Raw genomic sequence first — 21,998 nt, forward strand, 5'->3', positions numbered from 1 at the left:
AGATATATGGCATTTATATTTTTCATGACTTCCATGGAGTGAGTGAGTTTAATTTTACGTCGCACTTGGCAATATTCCAGCTATATGGCTACGGTCTGTAAATAATCAAGTCTGGACCAGTGATCAACAACATGAGCATCGATCTGTGCAATTGGGAACCGATGACATGTGTCAACCAAGTCATCTGTTCTGACCACTCGATCCCATTAGTCGCCTCTTATGACAAGCATAGGTTGCTGAAGGCCCATTCTACCCTGGTACCTGACTTCCATGGAAACGATTCAAACTTGATCTAAGAAAACATCAAGTAACTCTCAGATGATTTGTCCTTTCAAATATGTGGGGGATATGTCATCTTTTGATGACTCTTGTTCCACAATGTCATGGGATGTTTTTGCTCTACTAATTAAAGAGTAAGAATTGAAATGCTGCATCAACAGCATGTAAACCATGTTGTGCAGATGGCAGTGCATCATAAGCACAACATATAGGACACAGGGTATGTAAGCTTGGTGGACTGGTTTATCCAAAGTTAACGCAATTTTACCTCCTCTAAATACCAAGTGTAACAGTATATATCACTTTGATAGTGATGCAACAGCATAAGCAACCTGCACAATTATACAAAAGAGCACAACAAAAGGGAAATGGCTGTGTATTCAGGGCAGTTTGTTATGACAAGTAAGACAGGGTGTAAATTTGTACTTTGCATAGCTTAAACAGAAATGCAGCTAAATATTTTGTTTGATATGTGCTATGAAAGTCCATATTTCATATACATATAGCTGGACAGGACAGTTAGGTTTATAAATGGCTTTTAGCAATATTCCTGTAACATTGTGGCAGGGGACACCAGAAATGGGCTCCCTTGTGGGGAATCAAACCTGGGTCTTGGTGTGATGAGCAAACACTTTAACCACATGGCTACCCCACCACCCTCTGGACAGGATACATGGCAACGCATTCTAATGAAGTCATTCTGCGGTATTTATGATGATGTGACTTGCTTCTGGTCTGTTGGCAGTGGGTTCTATTCCTGTTAAATCTTTGAGAACCCACTCCCCTCTGATGTATTTGTCCTTATCTGTGGTAAACTCAAACTTTTTCTGTTACTGTAAGGCTATTTGTTTTAAAAGATCACTAATTTCATGTGAAACTTCGGAGTGCATTCTGACACTGCCTTCTACAGAGGGCTATAAGAAACAATTGACCTTGGAGTATAGCTCTGTTCATGACTGGATTTGTGTTCTGGTATGATGACTAGGTAACATGTACTTTACGACAGTGGTTAGGGCAGTGACATGGAATGTTCATTTACTCAATACAATCAAAAAAAAAAGATCGGTTCCTAGTTCATCTGGTGAGGAAAGTGAATCCAGCAAATGGTCCAGGAGAAGAACAACAGTCCAGGATCTACTAGCAACATTATCATTTATTACAGGATAAAATACTTTTAAGAACATAAAATGGCAACAGTTGTGTACTGCTTGCATTGTTCAAGTAGAAAACCGCTTGGGGTGACAGTCTCCTTGTTCAGTTCAACAGCTATGGTGTGATACAGCGAGATGCACACATGATCAGACACTGAGATATGTACAGATGAAATGAGACAACATTGCCACAAGATGCTGCTGACATGTTCGAGCTCACTCTTCACATGATTATCAGATGTAATACTTGGATCTAGGACAAGAGGATCACTTCTCCCCAGATCTGCTTCGACTGCGACCACCAGGTGACTTGCCCCTTGATGGAGAACGACTGAAGGATCGAGATCTGAAAAATCATGATTCTAGTTCCTGACAACACTCAAGATAACATGGATATACATTTGCTATCACTTTTCTAAATGTAAAATGTGATGAAAGACATGCAAAAATTAAATGAAATTAGAAACACAAGGTAAAAATATTAGTGAGTGAGTGAGTTTTATGACGCACTTAGCGATATTCCAGCTATATGTCGGCGGTCTGTAAATAATCGAGTCGGGAACAGACAATCCAGTGATGAACAACATGAGCATCAATCTGCGGCAATTGGGAACCAATGACATGTGTCAACCAAGTCAGCGAGTCTAACCACCCGATCCCGTCAGTCGCCTGTTACGACAAGCATAGTCACCTTTAATGGCATGCATGGGTTGCTGAAGGCCTATTCTACTAATGGACCTTCATGGGCCAGTAATATTAAATTTCTGTTAACTGGGAAAATGATTCAAAACGTGACATGTATTTCTTGGGCTGAAAGTACCAAGTGGTTTCTCAAGCAGTGGTTTTTGAAAGCAACTCAGTGACAGGGTTGATTGTTTCACACTAGGCATATTTACCAAAATGTTTTTTGGAATATGGGAATATAAAAGAAACCTGTGTTCGACTTTAATGGTGGTACCTGAGAAGCCATACACAGCGGTAACATTTACATGAATATGCAAAACATGCTTGTTTTAAAGTCCCTCTGACAATACTGAAAGTATAGTAGGTAATACTATAAAGATTAGAGGTAAGTATGGTATAAACACCTGCAATTATGCTCACCGTCGTTTGGGGGACATGCTTCTTTTTCTGTCATAGGACCTGCTCCTTGATCTGCTGTAAGACCTCCTGCAACACATGTTTGAATATATACAACTACTGATTTCCATCCATGTCTATTACTCAGTATCGTGTCACGTCACCAGTTAGAGCACTGTCTCATACACTGCCCCATCCCAACCTTATAATGAAGCATGAACTGCATGTTTCGAAAATGAAGCACTGATACCTGCTTTCATATTTCTCCCCTTTGGGACCCCTAAGTTCAGATGTTTTCTTAACTACAATGCTTATGAAAAGGAAACCCTTGATTATCATTCTCAATTAGGAACTTTAAGTATAAGAGAATGATAAATTCATTTTAAGTAAAAGAGAAACTGGAAGAATTAAATTGCACATATTGTGTATCTTACCTTCGTCTTGGGGATCTTGTTCGAGATCTCCTGTTAACAGAAGTCAAAGACAAGATTTCAAGATACGAAGTAAGATCCCTACTTCATGTAGTGTATCTCTAGTCTAAATATATTAGACTGCATTTACACAGGAGTACACATACTTCACAGGACTGCATTTACGCAATATACTGGGCTATCATACCCTTTAGAAAATGTTTTTATAATGGTAGTGAACACTAAGAGGCAAGTCAATAACAAACCTTGGACTCCTTGATCTGGACCTGCGGCGACGCCCACCACGATCTCCACGGTCATGATCATCATACCCATGACCTCCAAATGGTGAACGGCGTGTTCTTTCTTTGCTTCTCATCTGTCCAGCAGCTACAAAAGTACCATTGGAATCAAGTGACCATTTTCTAATTTGATCAGAGAATGTTCCAATCAAATACCTCATCATTCTACATTTGTCAATAAGCTCAAAAACATACAATAATTATCATATTTAAAATGAGGGTTGTAACTGCACGACAATGATCCATACTGAGTATAGGTTACTTAAAATTCAATCTTTTTCAGGTAAGTTCTCAGTGACCAAAGGATGTGAATGCAATGTAGGCTATTTCACCAAAAACCAACCAGTTAACCATTGAGCGTTAACATCGTTGGTGTGGCATGTTTCCTTCTTGCTCATCTATCCTGCGTTGCAAATGTGAATTTTTCCCACTTACTTTTTCTATCACCTCTAGCAAACTCGATCTCCAGCTCTCTGCCATAGAAGCGTGTTCTATCCAGGTGGTACAATGCATCATCTGCATCTCTAGGATCCTCAAATGTGATCTGGTTAAGGGCTTAACATGCACTTTTGGCAAACATTTTATCAAAGAAGAAAATGCAGAATGGAAAATCTCTATTCATGTTACAAATGTTCACTGAAACAGTTTAACAGTTTAGAAACAAAAAATGTTCAAACAAAAACATGTTCTCTTAAACAATTACGAACAAGTAAACAAAATGAACAACATCTGTCTTGCATTGTTTGAATGTGATAGTACCAAGTTACAATAAAATAGAGCTAAATTTGCTGGATATATGTCAACTTAGCCAAAGAGACACCAAGAAAGCGACCATCAGCCAACAAGTGACAAATGACCGTTGTTGGCTTGCCTTGAAACAGCTTCAACTTGGAACTTGTTATGTCTTGACCTTGACTACTATGCCTTGTGAAATGCTTTTAGTGCCTTGAAACCTGGTCATAGATTGCCCTGCTTGACTTGTAAAAGACAAATGGACTTGAAATGGCTCGAAATTGCTTTTCGTGCTTGAACTGTATTGGAATGATTAAGTGGGCTTGGTACTGGCAAAGACTTGGAACTTGTACTGCCTCAAGCAATGGGACTAAGGAAAGCAGGGGAAGCCCAGCTACTTTGGACAGCCTGGACATGCAAGGGGACTCGCTTGCGATTTGCATGGTAAACCGTAGCAATTGACCCATGGTGTCAGCCTGTGCTTGCTCTTTGCCTGGCTCTAACTTTGTCCTTTATAGGTTGTACTTGTTTAACTTTAACTTGTCTTTGTATTCTGATAAAAGAAATGAAATAACAAGTTTAATCAAGTTGGATGTCAGACAAATGAAATGTTTCTTCCCTTTCAGCAAGTTCAGATAATCTTTGACAATTTTCCAGTCACAGATTTATTTACAACATTGTGCTATAAACCACTTTAATATTGGTAAAGTAACATTCAAACTCTGAAACAAATAAAGGTTAGTAGACTGTGATATTGAGCTATGCTAAAAGACATTCTCCAAATGAACCAATTTTCATGTTAACATGGTTAAGTTGCGATAAACATAAACCAAATGATAAAACTGTGCTTCTAAAATGGTAAAAATTAAAAAAACACTCAAAAAGAGAACAGTCAAAAATGATTAAAATCTTTCTAAAACACAGGCCCAAGACCAATAACGAATAACTGAAAATCCCTGTCAAAGACTAAAGAGTTGTGTGTAATCTTTATTGGCAAAAATGTCACAACTGACAATGTATCAGGGGTTCAATTTTTTTCTTGAAAGCCAGTTGCTACAGGGCAAGCGAATTTAAGTAACTTGTCCTCAGTAATCTTTCCCTCGTCCTGATTTATGACATAACCATGACGATTTAATTATGAAACAATAAATCAAAAAGCTATTAAATGTTCATGTTTACTGGACTATTTGTCTAAAAGTGATAAATAGCAAAGAAAGATAACTCTTCTTTATTATCAAGTTTAATTGCAATTTCAATCTAGAAGCCAACAGACAAGCAAGATACCATTATTTGATTGCCCAAAATGAAAGCTGACTTGTCCTAGGCATCAGGCAATGTGATTTTTTAACCCTGGTGTATACTTCTTGCGGGTGTGACAGAAAAAACATCACCTGGCAGTCGGCTTGTTGAATCACTGTTTCTGGTTTTTTTAAGCACTAGTGCACTTGACAAAGAACATGAGATACATGAACTAGGTCACAAAACCCTTCAAACATTTCTATTATAGAAACTACAGAAATTAAACTAAAGAAAGGACCAATTAAATATTAGTCCACGCATTCAAGGATATTGTATGTATGCGAATCCTCGGGGTCTTCTTGTGTAATAATCCACAGGGACATAAACATCAGTTATGGGTCCATATTTGCCAAACAAACTTCGCAACTCATCTTGTCTAGAAAACCAATTAAAGTTTATTAAGGGAAACCAAAAAAATCAATGGCGTATGATCATTCATACATATACATATATGTAATTATGTACATGACAAACATGTGACCCAGTTAATATTTACTTGCAACATTCTGCACAGCAGTGACATGGCACGTGAAATGACATGGTACTTGAAATATAGCAAATGCAGGGCTACGTCCAATTTATGTCGCAATCTTTTCTTTTCTTAAAACCCATACATAAATGTGCCACCAAAACCAATGATATGAAATATGTTGACTTCTTTCACTACGTTTCAGACATGTTGGAGAATTTTATTCTTACGGTTATTTGTGATATTTCCAAATTATTGATCTCTATCAATAGCCAGCTATGTGTGTCCATATTTATAATTTTTGTTGTAATTCTGCACATTTCACAATATAGATGGCAGAATGGTGTCGCTATCATCCTTGTGTTCTCTAAAGAGGTAAAAACTAAGTCTGCAATGAATCCACCATATGGCGAGTGATACATCTGATCGGATACAAATACAATATTACTGGATAATAAATTGTTTGACCATGTGCAGTCTTCCTTTATGACCACAACGACCAGTGAATACAACACATTTAAAATAAATACATAAGAGTGTTGCTATGAACCTGACTGGTGTAGAAATTTGTATATTATGTCCATATATGCACCCAAAACCAAGTAAAAACACCTATCTAAGAATTCAGTGGATGCGAGTTGATTCACCAAACATAAGTAGATTGCAACAGTAATCTGTAGTAATTACAGAAACATATCAGCCCATTAACTGTCACTAATGTCAGTCTGTGCCCCAAACCTGAAACTATTAGCCCAAACCTTTCATTTAACCTAAACACATTCAAACAGATAAAGGCTACAAAATAAGGATTACATACTCCTGAGGTTGAACTATCTGCAGCTCTGTTATAATCCACATGCACAGATCATTTACTGTTCATAACTACTGTCTAGGTAATCCAATTCAAAATCATAATTCACTAAAGAAATCTGATTGCAGCTGATCAGATACATAAAGAAACTATATCCATGGACAGACAAAACTACAGTGCAGCTGGGAAAGGACCATCTGTGCACTGCATGCTGCTGCAACTTCAGAATACCATTCTAAGCATCACCATGAACCATCCATTTCACACAAGTAGTGACCCACATTTATGTCAGCTTCGTTATCTACTTGAGTAGTGTTAGTTTTATTATTTCATAAATAGACACAAGGTATTCAGACAATAATCAGTTCCCTTAGAAATGAACATTGCTATTTTCATAACACAAGAAGCAGGTTTCTTAACACAAGATGCAGTGATAGAATAACAAGACTGCTGTACATTCAGGCTATTTAGGTCAGACACATATTGGCATGTGAATTTGCCATACATATTTCCAGTGTAGTATTAACTGATATACCATTTGAAAATTAAGAAAATATAACAAGTAGCTGCCTTTATGTCAATGTTGAAAAAATGCCGAACCTGCCTACTTTTTTAAAAGGATCCTTTCCTTGAAAAGGAAGTGTACTGTAGTCCTAACTCATTGAACAAAGTCTTAGAGAGAAACAAATTTGTTCCTAGAACTTTTTCATTACACAATATAAACACAGACAACTAAATTATTTTCCACACAGTAATAAAATCATTTCACACTGGACTACTACTTGTAAATGTTCAACCATGGGGAGTATTGCACATTACCTCTCACACTTTTACTGATTAAAAAGTGCTTCCTGAAGATGAAAAAGGTACCTAACCCTTATCCCAATAACTATTGACAGTAACTGGAGGCGGTGCAACAGTAAGATAATTCCTCCTCGCTGGCTGGTGCTGCGCCCAGTAAACTGCATGTTCCAACCATGAACAAATCAGAATTGTTAACAGTCTAGTATGGTATGAACATACAACCAAATTCACAAGTCTGCAACCTACTACTACTTATTGGCGTCGTGAACCCTGAGCACTGGTTGACCTTTAGGGATCTCTTCTGACAAAGAATCTCCAAAGCCCAACTCTCAGTTCAACCCCAAAATATAATCTATAGCAAGACTGATAAAACCAAACACACTATATGTAAGAAATTAAAGGAATGAGATTCTGAGCCGTATGAGACCATCTATTGAAACAATTGAGAACAATAGAAGTTATCTTAGTTCGTTTAACACGACTTAGGTGGTTTTGGTCTTGATCATGTCCATTTCAAAATGTTTCTACGCGGCAAGCACCATTTGACTTTCAACTGTAACAACATGTGTTTAAAATATCCAACTCTACGTTGACTAAGTCTAAGAGGCAATAAACACAACTTCTGCTAAGTAACTTGCTCGATGCTAGGCGAGATCTTGAAAACGTGTCAGACACTGGCTAATTGTGCATTAATCATCTATCTAGGTCGAGAATCCATCCTACAAAATGCTATTACCAGTTCCTCAATTAAATTTCATACGGTAAGTACATACAACAGAATTTTACAAATTAGGCAACCACGCGACAATCGACAAGCCCGCAATTGCTGCACCCGACATTTTTACTCGATCCCATGCGCTCTTCCAAACCGACTAACCTGCATATTTTCATGCGTACTGCGATTGAATTTTTATTGCCATAAACCTGACACCTACCAATCAAGTTTTATACTAACCTGGTTCCATCGGAAACATTTCTCACGTAAAGAGAAGTATTCGGTGGTCTTGAGTAGCGTGACATTTTCTACCTCTGCCTTGCGTTCCAAGCACGAGCGGATCGAACAATGAGCCAGTGCGCATGTGCTCCTGAACGGAAATTACCGATAATTGCCGAGAACCTGAGAGCGTTTGAACGAATGTTTATGTGTTTGAAACTGAAAACCTCACAGCAATATCATTTTTTAAATCATTCGACGACTAGTCATGACTAGTCATGTTGGGATATATGTTTCGAATGAACATTGATGAACAAGAAAGCAATGAAATAGTAGGCTCTATCAGAGAGACTATATAGAGATGTTGAATTTAATCCCTGGTTCTATGCACATGGTATAAGGGTTTCAGCTCGAAGACCAAAGAGTAAATTCAAAACCTTACCATTGTGTTTAAATCCTATTTTCAACAAGCTACTTTGGACATTATAATTTTGTCCAAAACTTGCACAATATAGGTATATGACATTGCATAAAACTTTGTAGGAGAAAATGCAAGCACGCACTATGACATCAATTTGGCATCAAATGGACCATAAATTAACCTTTTCTGCATAGACGATTATGAAATGCGATAGGTACATATGCTGTATATAGATGCACGTTTTGCTAACTGTTTTCTTGCGTTGATGTTTAGTGTTATAGTGTGAACACTGTGTTACACATTTCGTGATACGCACGAACACGCTTTGTTTTTCAACCCTCCACGCATATCCATTTATTTCCTTTTTACTCACTCGTGTGTTTTCTGAACGGTTATTAAATAATATGTAGCGTCATATGGGCAATATTTCAGCCATATCGTTTCTGAAAGGAATTGATTAATGAAGCATAATGTTAGGTTGATGAATTCATGCTTCGTATAGGTGAGAAGAAACAGTACCCTACACACAAATTCCATGTCCTCCCCCGCGGAAAACCCGGGTTCGATTCCCCACATATGCACAATGTGTGAAGCCCATTTCTGGTGCCCCTACTGTGATATTGCTGGAGTATTGCCAAAGCGGCATTAAACTAAACTAATGTTTAATTTTGTCTGGTTTGGCGTTCCAAATAAACTTAAAGAAACTTGAATTGAGTTCATCGACAAAGTCTTTGGGAGCCTGAGGCAGTGCAGAATATAGGTGAACAAATGTAGACAATGCCAAAGTTTTTATCACAGTTATCTTTCCAATTAATGTCAATTTACGTTTACGCCAATTTGCTAACAATCTCTTAATGTTTTAGTCGTTTTCTGGTATTGATAACCCATAGACTTTATAGGTTTACATTTAACTGAATGCCAAGAACTTCAAAGTCACCATGAACCCGATCTAAATTAACATCTTCGAAGACTTTTAATATCCTTTCCAATCACTGAACCAAACCATATTGCCTTTGCTTTATCTGAGATCATTCTTAATCCTGAGTAACAGTAAAAGCTTTCCAAAGCATTTAGTGTCAGCTCTTAGACTTTCTTCTGAACCATCCAAAAAAGCTGTGTATCGCCCGCATACTGCCATAATTTGTGCTCTGTAGCTTTTAAATAAATGCCTTTAATCATGGTATTGTCTCTAACCATTGTGGCCACTATTTCTGCAATAAAGAGAAATAAAAGTACGGGGAGATTGGATTACCCCGTCTACAGTCATTATCAAAGAATGAAGAAAGATGACATTTTTGTATGACACAAGAGGTTGCATTACTTATCAAAATATGCATTCACTTTATCATCTGAGGGCCAAAGCCAATCCTTTCCAAAACTTTAAGTAAGTCTATAGAAAATAATCTACCTGTCTTATTATTAGATTCTGCATCCATAACAATGTCACACATTAATCTTATGTTATCAGCAAGATTACAATTTTTAAACTCAAGCAACCATTATTAAATGATTCACGAATAAATCTGTCCAACTATCAGTTCTTTCAAAAAAAAAAAAAAAAAAAAAAAAAAAAACACCTTGGAAAACTCTATCGGAACGCCATCTAAACCAGGGCCCTTATTGTTTTTCATTCATTTTATTGTCGTTGAAACCTCATTCAAAGTAATTTCTTTCGCCAGATCGTCTCTTTGTCGTTTATGTAAAGAAGGGACAGGGACGTTTGAGAGGAATTCTTGAATTTCTCTTTCTGAAGCTCTCTCATTTTGGGGAATACATTTTCTTTTACAACATTGTTTTTGTTCTTCTAATATTTTTTCACCATCCAATAGTACCCCTCCCCTCCCTTATCATCTATTAATTGATTAATCAATTTGCTTGTGTGATTTCGGTTTTCCAAAGGACGGAAATATTTTGTTGCTTTTTCATCTTCTTCATATAATTTTATTGTATTCCTTATTTGAATCCCTCTGATTATTTCTCCCATTAATTTTTATTCTTGAAGTTTTGTAAGTTCCTTTAAATTGTCCTCCTTAATATTTAGAATATTTTCCCTAATTTCGTTTTCAATTTCATATATTTCACCTTCCAAATGACCCTACAGTTTGTAGTATCCATGGTGAAATTAAGGATATTTACAAGTTTTGATACATGTATATACATTGGAACACTGCTTTTGTTTTGAACGGGTAAAGGGTTAACACGAAGAACCTACAAATCTGGATTTTATGGTTAATAAACAAAAGTGAAAGAACAAGAAACAAAGTGTCTAAAAACAAAGAAAAGACTTCGAGGCGATATTCGTCAGACTTTATATACCCAGCCCACCTGGGCTGAGTAAACGGTATGGACTTATATATCAAAAGTAGATACTATTCGCAGAAAACAATACTACTTATTACAAAAAACCTTGGGAACAGAGACATTGTTCTTCAGTATGAAACTGCACTGCCAATGGGAATTATGGACTAAATATATGGACATTATATTATGGAATATACACCAAAATACAGTCTTTGTTGTAACAGTGTTTGTGTCATCATATTTCATTTACGAAAAACAGGTATCGCCAAATGCCAACCTTGTATAGTGCAAAATAACAAAGAAATATATTTCTAGAAGCAAACGTTCAGCGGGGTCACTACACAGCGCCAATGAAACATACCATAGATGGAATGGCGTATGAGTGTTCATCAGCGACTAACTACAGTGCCCACATAGAATACTAGTGACATGAGCATCAGAAGTTAGTCTGTCAAATAAAGTTTGCGTCATCCTATTTCCTCTTTGGCGTATGAATGTTCATCAGCGACTAACTACAGTGCCCACATAGAATACTAGTGACATGAGCATCAGAAGTTAGTCTGTCAGATAAAGTTTGCGTCATCCTATTTCCTCTTTGGCGTATGAATGTTCATCAGCGACTAACTACAGTGCCCACATAGAATACTAGTGACATGAGCATCAGAAGTTAGTCTGTCAAATAAAGTTTGCGTCATCCTATTTCCTCTTTGGCGTATGAATGTTCATCAGCGACTAACTACAGTGCCCACATAGAATACTAGTGACATGAGCATCAGAAGTTAGTCTGTCAAATAAAGTTTGCGTCATCCTATTTCCTCTTTGGAAATAAACGCACTTCTTTCTATTCTGTATGAAGGGAAATAACACAGAAAACATTTCTCAGTTCTAACACAGCAAATATTACTGGGAGCATGGTACCGTATTTAACATAAAAAATAAGCGCAAGGTTCTTCAGCATGAAGTAAGTCTGCACGAATCAATTACAAAATAACATGAATGAGTCATGATGGCGTTATGGAGGAAACTGGAATCAGAATAAAAAAAATACAAAAAACCCCCAAAACGAAGAAAAACAACATGAAAAAAATCAAGCAAGCAATAAATCCAACAACCAAGAAAACCTATGTCGCTTAATCAAAAAGAAATTGTTTTCACTGTGATTTTCACTGAGTTTGCAATGCGACACTCTGCAAATTCACGTTTCTTAAAAATGAAAGCTGTATTACAAAGTAAAAATGCACAACGCTGTTACTGAAATACTAATTTATATTCAGGTCAGGGTCCGACCGACATAATATCACGTCCATATATCAGGAAATATACATATATTTTTTTTCTGTAAAATGTATCATTTGTATTCATCCCGACTGTATCTCAATGTCACACACTTGTTGTGACGTTGTACTTGAAAACAGAAATGTCTCATCGTGTGGAAATGTAACGTCCCATTGAAATGAATAGAAACTTGACCAGAAGACCGTGCCCTGTGTGACCGGCGTCCACTGAGACCAGTTACATTGGTTATATGGAGACATTAATTCATGTTAACATTGGTATATGGTTATATAGGGACATTGGTACAGGGTTAAACAGGGACGTTGGTACAGGGTTACATAGGGACATTGGTGCAGAGTTACGTAGGGACATGGGTACAGGGTTATTCAGGGACATTGGTACAGGGTTATATATGGACATTGGTGCATGGTTATATATGGACATTGGTGCATGGTTACATAAGGACATTGGTACAGGGATGTACAGGGACATTGGTATATGGTTATATAGGGACATTCATACAGGGTTATATAGGGATATTGGTACATGTTTACAAAGGGACATTGGTACATGGTTACATGGAGACATTCATACAGGGTTACATAGGGACTTTGGTACGAGACATTGGCACAGGGGTACATGGAGACATTAGTACAAGTGTACCCGGGACCATTTTTAGGGGGTTATATAAAAGGTATTACTTGTGGCTTTGCAGTGATTTGGGTTTATATATTGAATTTACTCCTGCTGAAGGCAAGTTTTTCAGACATAAAATAGCATTGTTATTCCTAGCGAGTATATGGTGTGTACCGCACGAATACAGAACTTCGGTAGGCGAAAATAGCACACTGAATGTGATATTGGAAGCCGTCTAATTTGTTTGTGTTCCACACCCACTTTTACGGCTAGAAACAAAGATATAATATCAGTTTCTTCATGTCCGCCAACTTCCGAAGCTCGACTCTTCAGGGGAGGCGTGATGCGACGTCAAACTGATTTCTTTTTGCAGTTGTTCAATCGATCTTAAAACCTATTTTTGCCTAAGCACGTCAAACTCTTGTTACAAACAAGGTGTGTCACGCATGTGAGGTGTAGTCGCTACAATACTAATGTAGTCAATGTATCTTCTGTTATTGAGCTCTACGCATGTTCCAGTTGGCGGACAGTATCAATACACATCGCCCACACTCACCGACTTCCCTAATGCACTAATGCACTTGGAGTTCTTTTCCGTTTTCTATAATGACAAAAACACCAAACGAAAATAAGGTCGCACTCAACAATTAAGAGAACTTTTGACCCCTTTAACTTTGTTTCAATATTTGTCATTTGAGACCGTTCTTAATGTATCTCTTTTTGAGGCGTTGTCACTGTTTAATATTTGACTTTTTGAGACGCCACTGTTTACTATTTGACTGGTTGAAACGTTGTCACTGTTTAATATTTGACGTTTTGAGACGTTGTCGCTATCTTAATGTGTCTCTTTTGGTACGTCATAGTTTTATCTATCCATTTTTGAGACGCTTTCGTGGTTTTGATATTTGTCTGTTTGTAACGTCACTGTTGTAAAATTTGTCTTTTTCAGACGTTGTTATTATTTCAACAATTGTCTGTTTTTTGAGTGTACTTTTTGCTCAAACCCTTGGAGCTGATTTAGTACTGCTGTTGTCCGTGTTTGTGTCAGTTATTACAATAATCAGTACTTGACGCTAGTATTGTAGAATCGAATATTCTATCTTTGTTTTTCAAGAAACATTGCCTTCACTGTGGTTTACGTTTGTGGACGTGTAGACGTTAAAACATGCTTCATATGCAGCGTTTGGGACGTGAGACCCGAGCACCATCCACACAATACCATGTCACTGGTACTTGATGTTTCCTTGACTACCAGACAGCAGATGCTTGATACAACACATTCCTGAAAAACATCATTGCTACCCACAGGGTGTCTAGGTTTTCGTCCGCCACTAACTCTTCAATGGCTGGCTCTTCCATTGTATTGACCCGTGAAGGTCCCGGAGTAGAATAGGTTTTCAGCAACCCATGTTTTCCATAAAAGGCTACTGTGCTTGTAGTAAGAGGTGACTAACGGGATCGGGTGGTCAGACTCGCTGACTTGGTTGACACATGTCATTGGTTCCCATTTGCGCAGATCAATGCTCATGTTGTTGATCACTGGATTGTCTGGTCCAGACTCGATTATTTTCAGACCGCCGCCATATTGCTGGAATATTGCTGAGTACGGCGCAAAACTATACTCACTCACTCACTCTTCCATTGTATTGAGAATGAACTTTCTCAAGCTAAATGACAACAAAACGGAGGTATTCACTGTCGGCCCAAAGCACTTACAGGAACGCATGACAGAATTCTCAGTCAACATTGGACCTGTGAATGTGCCTGCCTCTTCCCAAGTGAAGAATCTAGGAGTTGTTTTTGACTCCCACATGACCATGAACAAGCAGGTCACCCACATGTGCCAGTCTTCTCATTAGAATCTTCATCAGATTGGTAAACTATGACGATATCTTTCAGATGAAACTGCCAAAACTCTCACTCAAGCAATAGTCATATCTCGCCTTGACTATGCCAATTCACTCTTGTATGGGATTTTCCAGGACGCCCTGGACATGTTCAGGGTCGTACCATGGATGGACCTCAGAGTCAAAGCCACAGGCATGGCGGAGACGATAATAAAAGCAGCGAGCCATGCCATCATGTCTTTTAAGATATGCTGTTTGTGCCAAGGAAGGGCATCCATTGACAAGGTGTTGGACAGTCTCTGTAAATTGATTGCAAAGACGACATTTCATATTGATATTTTCTTTAAGAATAACATTCTGGCGATTGCGAGTGGGAAGTGACTGGTCCTGAGCAGCAAAAAGGAAGCCCTCAGTTTCACATTTGAGACCAGCCGACTTCATCCAGGCGAAGAAGTCGGTTGGATTGCTGTTCTGTTCCACACACTGCATATACACACGATGCAGTGGCTTCTCAGACAGCTTCTCCACAAAGGACCGACTCTGGGCAGACTTGGTGAAAGACTTCACCTGGTTTACTCCCATCACTGTACCGTCCAGCAGTACATCGCCATCAACAAAATCAACTTCCAATTTCAAATTGTGTCCAACAACCTTGGCACGCTTAAAGTAGCTGTGGAATTCCTTGCTTTCATCATGAATCTTGACGTGCATCACCAGAGAATCATCTGACAAATAAATATGTGCAAAAGTACACAATAACATTCTGTCATGAAGAGCTTCCACATTAATCAAACCCCGACCTCCAGAATTGATTGGCATATATAAACGATTAAGAGAGGAACGAGGGTGGTGTGCTCTGTTATCAGACATGATCCTTCTGGTCAGGCGGTCAAGATTCTGGATGTCTTGTTTTGTCCAATCAACTACTCCAAAGGAATAGGAGAGGACTGGCACAGCAAAGGTATTGGTGGCTTTGACTTTGTTTCGAGCATTTAGCTCTGAAGTCCAGATTTTCTTTAAACGAGATTTATACTCGGCCCGAAGTTTATCTTGAATCTGGGCATTCTGGAGCTTGTCTCGAACTTGCATTCCAAGAAAGGTGTAGGCCTGATCTTCCACAAGATGCTCAATAACTCCTCCCCCTTGTAACATGACCGATCCATCATTAGTTACCTTGCCACGTTTCAGATGAAGAGTATTACATTTCTCGAGTCCAAATGTCATGCCAATATCATTAGAGAAGGACGCGACAAGGAGAACCTGTTCTTTCAAATTGGTCTCTCCTTTGGCAAGGAGCTCGATGTCATCCATGTAGAGGAGATGAGTAAGAGGTGTTGGGGATCTGTGCTGAGGAGGTCCGGGATGGTACCCTTCCTCCCCGTTGAGCAGGAAACTCAAAGGATTTAGAGACAGACAAAAAAGCAATGGACTGAAGGAGTCCCCCTGAAATATTCCCCTTCTGATTGGAATAGATTCCGAAGTCTGCACCTCTCCTTGCGAGTACATCTCAAGTTGAGTCGACCAGCAACTCATTAAAGACTTGAGTAAATGAAGTAGTCGCTCAGGGAGGTCAATACACTGAAGAGACTTCAGAATCCATTTGTGAGGGACAGAGTCGTATGCCTTTTTGTAGTCTATCCAGCACATGGAGAGGTTGCGGTGGTATGTCTTAGCCTCTTCCAAAATCATTTTCCGTACAAGAAGTTGATCCTTGCACCCCCAACATCCCTTTCTCGCCCCCTTCTGCTCTCTGTAAATTATCTCATTGGACGAGCAGTAAGATGACACGAGGTTTGTTAAACACCCTGTGAATAGTTTGTATTGAGTATTTAGACATGTGATAGGGTGGAAGTTTTTGGGATCAGTCAAGTCTCCTTTTTTGGGGAGGAGTATTGTGCGACCTTTGCAGAACCATGGAGGAACATCACCTGTGTCCACAAGAGAGTTAAAACAGTGAAGTAATGGTGTTTGGACACAAGGGAACAGTTTCCAGTACCGGTTTCGAATGCCATCAGGTCCTGGAGCTGTATTAGATTTGGACTTTGTAATGACACTTTTCAGGCAATCTGGTGAGATGTAACAGACAAACGACCTAGTTACTTTCTCATGCATTGCATGGTCATAATCACTTACCCATGGTGCCTCCAGGTTACAGTTGCCGGGTACAGGCGAGGTCAGCGTATTATTATTTTACAGAGAAGGATTGAAATGCAGCAGAGAGGGTTTGGGTGATCCTGGCACAGTCAGGCTGGTCAAGCTCATCATCAGCTGAGGGCCCTCACCCCCTCTACACGCAGCCCAGACAGCGAATGGGACTTCTCCCAGGAAACACTGCCTAGTCGAACCCACCAAGAACTATTCGGAAAATATGAAGGCTCCCCAACACTGCAGCCTTCTGCATTACCCAGATTGTCAGAAGGGCTGTGCTCCCGGTGGAGAACCCGGGCACTCTCCTCATCTGCGCTAACAGATCAGGAGGTACCAAACCAAGGGCACCGAGAACAATGGGGAGCCTGACGACAGTGTACTTGGGATGCAAGCGAGACATTTCAAAGGCGAGGTCTGCATATTTATCATGCTTTTCCTGAATCTTGCCAATCACATTGCTGTCAAAAGGGACAGAAAATTCTATGATATACATAATTTCATTGGCTTTATCAAAAAGGACAAGATCAGGTTTGTTGGCTGGAATTCGTCTCAGGCTGTATATTGGCCTATTCCAGAGAAGTTTGTAGCTGTCATTTTCCAGGACGCCCTGGACATGTTCAGGGTCGTACCATGGATGGACCTCAGAGTCAAAGCCACAGGCATGGCGGAGACGATAATAAAAGCAGCGAGCCATGCCATCATGTCTTTTAAGATATGCTGTTTGTGCCAAGGAAGGGCATCCACTGACAAGGTGTTGGACAGTCTCTGTAAATTCATTGCAAAGACGACATTTCATATTGATATTTTCTTTAAGAATAACATTCTGGCGATTGCGAGTGGGAAGTGACTGGTCCTGAGCAGCAAAAAGGAAGCCCTCAGTTTCACATTTAAGACCAGCCGACTTCATCCAGGCAAAGGAGTCGGTTGGATTGCTGTTCTGTTCCACACACTGCATATACACACGATGCAGTGGCTTCTCAGACAGCTTCTCCACAAAGGACCGACTCTGGGCAGACTTGGTGAAAGACTTCACCTGGTTTACTCCCATCACTGTACCCTCCAGCAGTACATCGCCATCAACAAAATCAACTTCCAATTTCAAATTGTGTCCAACAACCTTGGCACGCTTAAAGTAGCTGTGGAATTCCTTGCTTTCATCATGAATCTTGACGTGCATCACCAGAGGATCATCTGACAAATAAATATGTGCAAACGTACACAATAAAATTCTGTCATGAAGAGCTTCCACATTAATCAAACCCTATTATTATTATTATTATTTTTTTACAGATTGAGATAGAAATGCAGCAGAGAGGGTTTGGGTGATCCTGGCACAGTCAGGCTGGTCAAGCTCATCATCAGCTCAGGGCCCTCACCCCCTCTACACGCAGCCCAGACAGCAAATGGGACTTCTCCCAGGAAACACTGCCTAGTCGAACCCACCAAGAACTTTCCGGAGAATATGGAGGCTCCCCAACACTGCAGCCTTCTGCATTACCCAGATTGTCAGAAGGGCTGTGCTCCCGGTGGAGAACCCGGGCACTCTCCTCATCTGCGCCAAGAGATCAGGAGGTACCAAACCAAGGGCACCGAGAACAATGGGGAGCCTGACGACAGTGTACTTGGGATGCAAGCGAGACATTTCAAAGGCGAGGTCCGCATATTTATCATGCTTTTCCTGAATCTTGCCAATCACATTGCTGTCAAAAGGGACAGAAAATTCTATGATATAAATAATTTCATTGGCTTTATCAAAAAGGACAAGATCAGGTTTGTTGGCTGGAATTCGTCTCAGGCTGTATATTGGCCTATTCCAGAGAAGTTTAAAAGCATCATTTTCCAGGACGCCCTGAACATGTTCATGGTCGTACCATGGATGGACCTCAGAGTCAAAGCCACAGGCATGGCGGAGACGATAATAAAAGCAGCGAGCCATGCCATCATGTCTTTTAAGATATGCTGTTTGTGCCAAGGAAGGGCATCCACTGACAAGGTGTTGGACAGTCTCTGTAAATTCATTGCAAAGACGACATTTCATATTGATATTTTCTTTAAGAATCACATTCTGGCGATTGCGAGTGGGAAGTGACTGGTCCTGAGCAGCAAAAAGGAAGCCCTCAGTATCACATTTGAGACCAGCCGACTTCAGGCGAAGGAGTCGGTTGGATTGCTGTTCTGTTCCACACACTGCATATACACACGATGCAATGGCTTCTCAGAAAGCTTCTCCACAAAGGACCGACTCTGGGCAGACTTGGTGAAAGACTTCACCTGGTTTACTCCCATCACTGTACCGTCCAGCAGTACATCGCCATCAACAAAATCAACTTCCAATTTCAAATTGTGTCCAACAACCTTGGCACGTTTAAAGTAGCTGTGGAATTCCTTGCTTTCATCATGAATCTTGACGTGCATCACCAGAGGATCATCTGACAAATAAATATGTGCAAAAGTACACAATAACATTCTGTCATGAAGAGCTTCCACATTAATCAAACCCCGACCTCCAGAATTGATTGGCATATATAAACGATTAAGAGAGGAACGAGGGTGGTGTGCTCTGTTATCAGACATGATCCTTCTGGTCAGGCGGTCAAGATTCTGGATGTCTTGTTTTGTCCAATCAACTACTCCAAAGGAATAGGAGAGGACTGGCACAGCAAAGGTATTGGTGGCTTTGACTTTGTTTCGAGCATTTAGCTCTGAAGTCCAGATTTTCTTTAAACGAGATTTATACTCGGCCCGAAGTTTATCTTGAATCTGGGCATTCTGGAGCTTGTCTCGAACTTGCATTCCAAGAAAGGTGTAGGCCTGATCTTCCACAAGATGCTCAATAACTCCTCCCCCTTGTAACATGACCGATCCATCATTAGTTACCTTGCCACGTTTCAGATGAAGAGTATTACATTTCTCGAGTCCAAATGTCATGCCAATATCATTAGAGAAGGACGCGACAAGGAGAACCTGTTCTTTCAAATTGGTCTCTCCTTTGGCAAGGAGCTCGATGTCATCCATGTAGAGGAGATGAGTAAGAGGTGTTGGGGATCTGTGCTGAGGAGGTCCGGGATGGTACCCTTCCTCCCCGTTGAGCAGGAAACTCAAAGGATTTAGAGACAGACAAAAAAGCAATGGACTGAAGGAGTCCCCCTGAAATATTCCCCTTCTGATTGGAATAGATTCCGAAGTCTGCACCCCTCCTTGCGAGTACATCTCAAGTTGAGTCGACCAGCAACTCATTAAAGACTTGAGTAAATCAAGTAGTCGCTCAGGGAGGTCAATACACTGAAGAGACTTCAGAATCCATTCGTGAGGGACAGAGTCGTATGCCTTTTTGTAGTCTATCCAGCACATGGAGAGGTTGCGGTGGTATGTCTTAGCCTCTTCCAAAATCATTTTCCGTACAAGAAGTTGATCCTTGCACCCCCAACATCCCTTTCTCGCCCCCTTCTGCTCTCTGTAAATTATCTCATTGGACGAGCAGTAAGATGACACGAGGTTTGTCAAACACCCTGTGAATAATTTATATTGAGTATTTAGACATGTGATAGGGCGGAAGTTTTTGGGATCAGTCAAGTCTCCCTTTTTGGGGAGGAGTATTGTGCGACCTTTGCAGAACCATGGAGGAACATCACCTGTGTCCACAAGAGAGTTAAAACAGTGAAGTAATGGTGTTTGGACACAAGGGAACAGTTTCCAGTACCGGTTTCGAATGCCATCAGGCCCTGGAGCTGTATTAGATTTGGACTTTGTAATGACACTTTTCAGGCAATCTGGTGAGATGTAACAGACAAACGACCTAGTTACTTTCTCATGCATTGCATGGTCATAATCACTAACCCATGGTGCCTCCAGGTTACAGTCGCCGGGTACAGACCACAACTGTTTCCAGAACCTTTCATTGGCAGCCATGGGAGGCCGTTTATCATGCTCACCATCACCACCTGTTTTAAGTTGCCTATAGAATTGCTTTTCATTATTTTTGAAAAGTTTATTTTGTTTGATAAATTTGTTTTTCTTTTCCCATTTTTTCTTTCTTTCAGTCCAAACTTTTATTTTTGCCTTAAGGGAATCGACAATTTGGAGCAGTACCTTTTCTTTTGTTGTTTTGTACTGTAATTTTAATTTTCTCCAAATTGCCTTTTGTCGTTTAGACATGGGATTCCCTAATGATCTTAATTTCAGGCACAGCTCTATCCAGGAAATATGTTTTCTTGTTTCTGTTAGTTTAACTTGAAACCGGTTTTTCTTTCGTTTATTGTTCTTAGTATTGGGAGATTGTTCTTTGAAAACTGTGTGAAGTTCCTCCAAAGTTCGAGCGGCAGCATAGACACAACAATTTACTTCATGTAACGAACAGTCCGCAGGAAGTTTTAAAGAGATAATTTCATTAAGTAAATCAATTTTCTTTTTGGGAAAAGACACGTTTAGTTGGTTAATTGGCCTCCGTTTCTCTAAAGGTAAATTACAAATTTCCTCATAAATAGATGTAAACAAAATATAAACAGGATTTTCGGTAAGGTCTGCAACTGAAGAAGAGGAAGAGTGAGGGTCCAAAATTTCGGGGCCAATTGGCTCTTTCTCGGAAGAGTTTCCACCAGGAAGAGGGAAGAGGTTGACGCGGACGTCCATCAGAAGTTTTGGGTCTGCTGCCACTTGAGCAGTTTGCTCTTGCAAAGGTTCCTGACGGGCACCAGTTGTGGGCTGAACTGTCTCACGGGGCGTAAGGTGTTTTAGCCGCCGGAGTTGATCTCGGAGATTTTGCTCCGTCAGGTAAGCATACATGGGCATGGCATTGTCCCAATGCAGCTTAAGCGACTTGCCATTTATGCGTGGATTATCAGGCCATCCAGTCGCCGTCGCACACTCAAGTAGCGTGGATTTTAGATGTTGTGACCAAGATATTCTTGGTCGGGTTCTGTGCCTTCCCCTGGGGCAAGTCCCATCTCCAGTAAGGTTGGTTTGGCTACCGGAGGAAGGCTGACTGGGCTGCGGAAATGAAAGATTCAAGTCCTCTTGTCGATTTGTAACCCAGTAAGAAAACCAGCTTCGGGGGGTCAGCCCTAACTGGGTGATTATTATTATTATTATTATTATTATTA

The 21,998-nt window shown here is 40.0% G+C and overlaps 1 protein-coding gene across 4 annotated transcripts; it reads right to left on the bottom strand.

The window, feature by feature from the left end:
- Positions 1 to 1,414: 1,414 nt before the first annotated feature.
- LOC137265606 (serine/arginine-rich splicing factor 10-like) lies at positions 1,415 to 8,412 on the bottom strand. 4 transcript variants are annotated; one of them, XM_067801036.1, is made up of 7 exons: positions 8,293 to 8,400; positions 5,523 to 5,629; positions 3,658 to 3,759; positions 3,187 to 3,310; positions 2,945 to 2,974; positions 2,535 to 2,600; positions 1,415 to 1,776 (listed from the first exon to the last, which is right to left on the bottom strand). In XM_067801036.1, the coding sequence occupies exons 1-7, from the start codon at positions 8,355 to 8,357 to the stop codon at positions 1,698 to 1,700; spliced, it is 573 nt and encodes a 190-aa protein (XP_067657137.1). In that variant the 5' UTR covers positions 8,358 to 8,400; the 3' UTR covers positions 1,415 to 1,697. The 4 variants fall into 4 exon arrangements, with proteins under 4 accessions (XP_067657137.1, XP_067657139.1, XP_067657140.1 ...); XM_067801038.1 differs by having other exon boundaries at positions 2,519 to 2,600; XM_067801039.1 differs by lacking the exon at positions 5,523 to 5,629 and having other exon boundaries at positions 3,658 to 4,507; positions 8,293 to 8,412.
- Positions 8,413 to 21,998: the final 13,586 nt, after the last annotated feature.

This window comes from Haliotis asinina, chromosome 15 (assembly GCF_037392515.1).
Source record: "Haliotis asinina isolate JCU_RB_2024 chromosome 15, JCU_Hal_asi_v2, whole genome shotgun sequence".
NCBI lineage: Eukaryota > Metazoa > Mollusca > Gastropoda > Lepetellida > Haliotidae > Haliotis > Haliotis asinina.

Bases quoted from the DNA above. Each gene is read 5' to 3' on its own strand.
- LOC137265606 (XM_067801036.1), bottom strand. From the start codon at position 8,357: ATGTCACGCTACTCAAGACCACCGAATACTTCTCTTTACGTGAGAAAT. The intron at 5,630-8,292 runs GTTAGTATAAAA...TTGGTTTTCTAG, and splicing joins AATGTTTCCGATGGAACCAG to ACAAGATGAGTTGCGAAGTT. The intron at 2,601-2,944 runs GTAAGATACACA...CATGTGTTGCAG, and splicing joins ACAAGATCCCCAAGACGAAG to GAGGTCTTACAGCAGATCAA.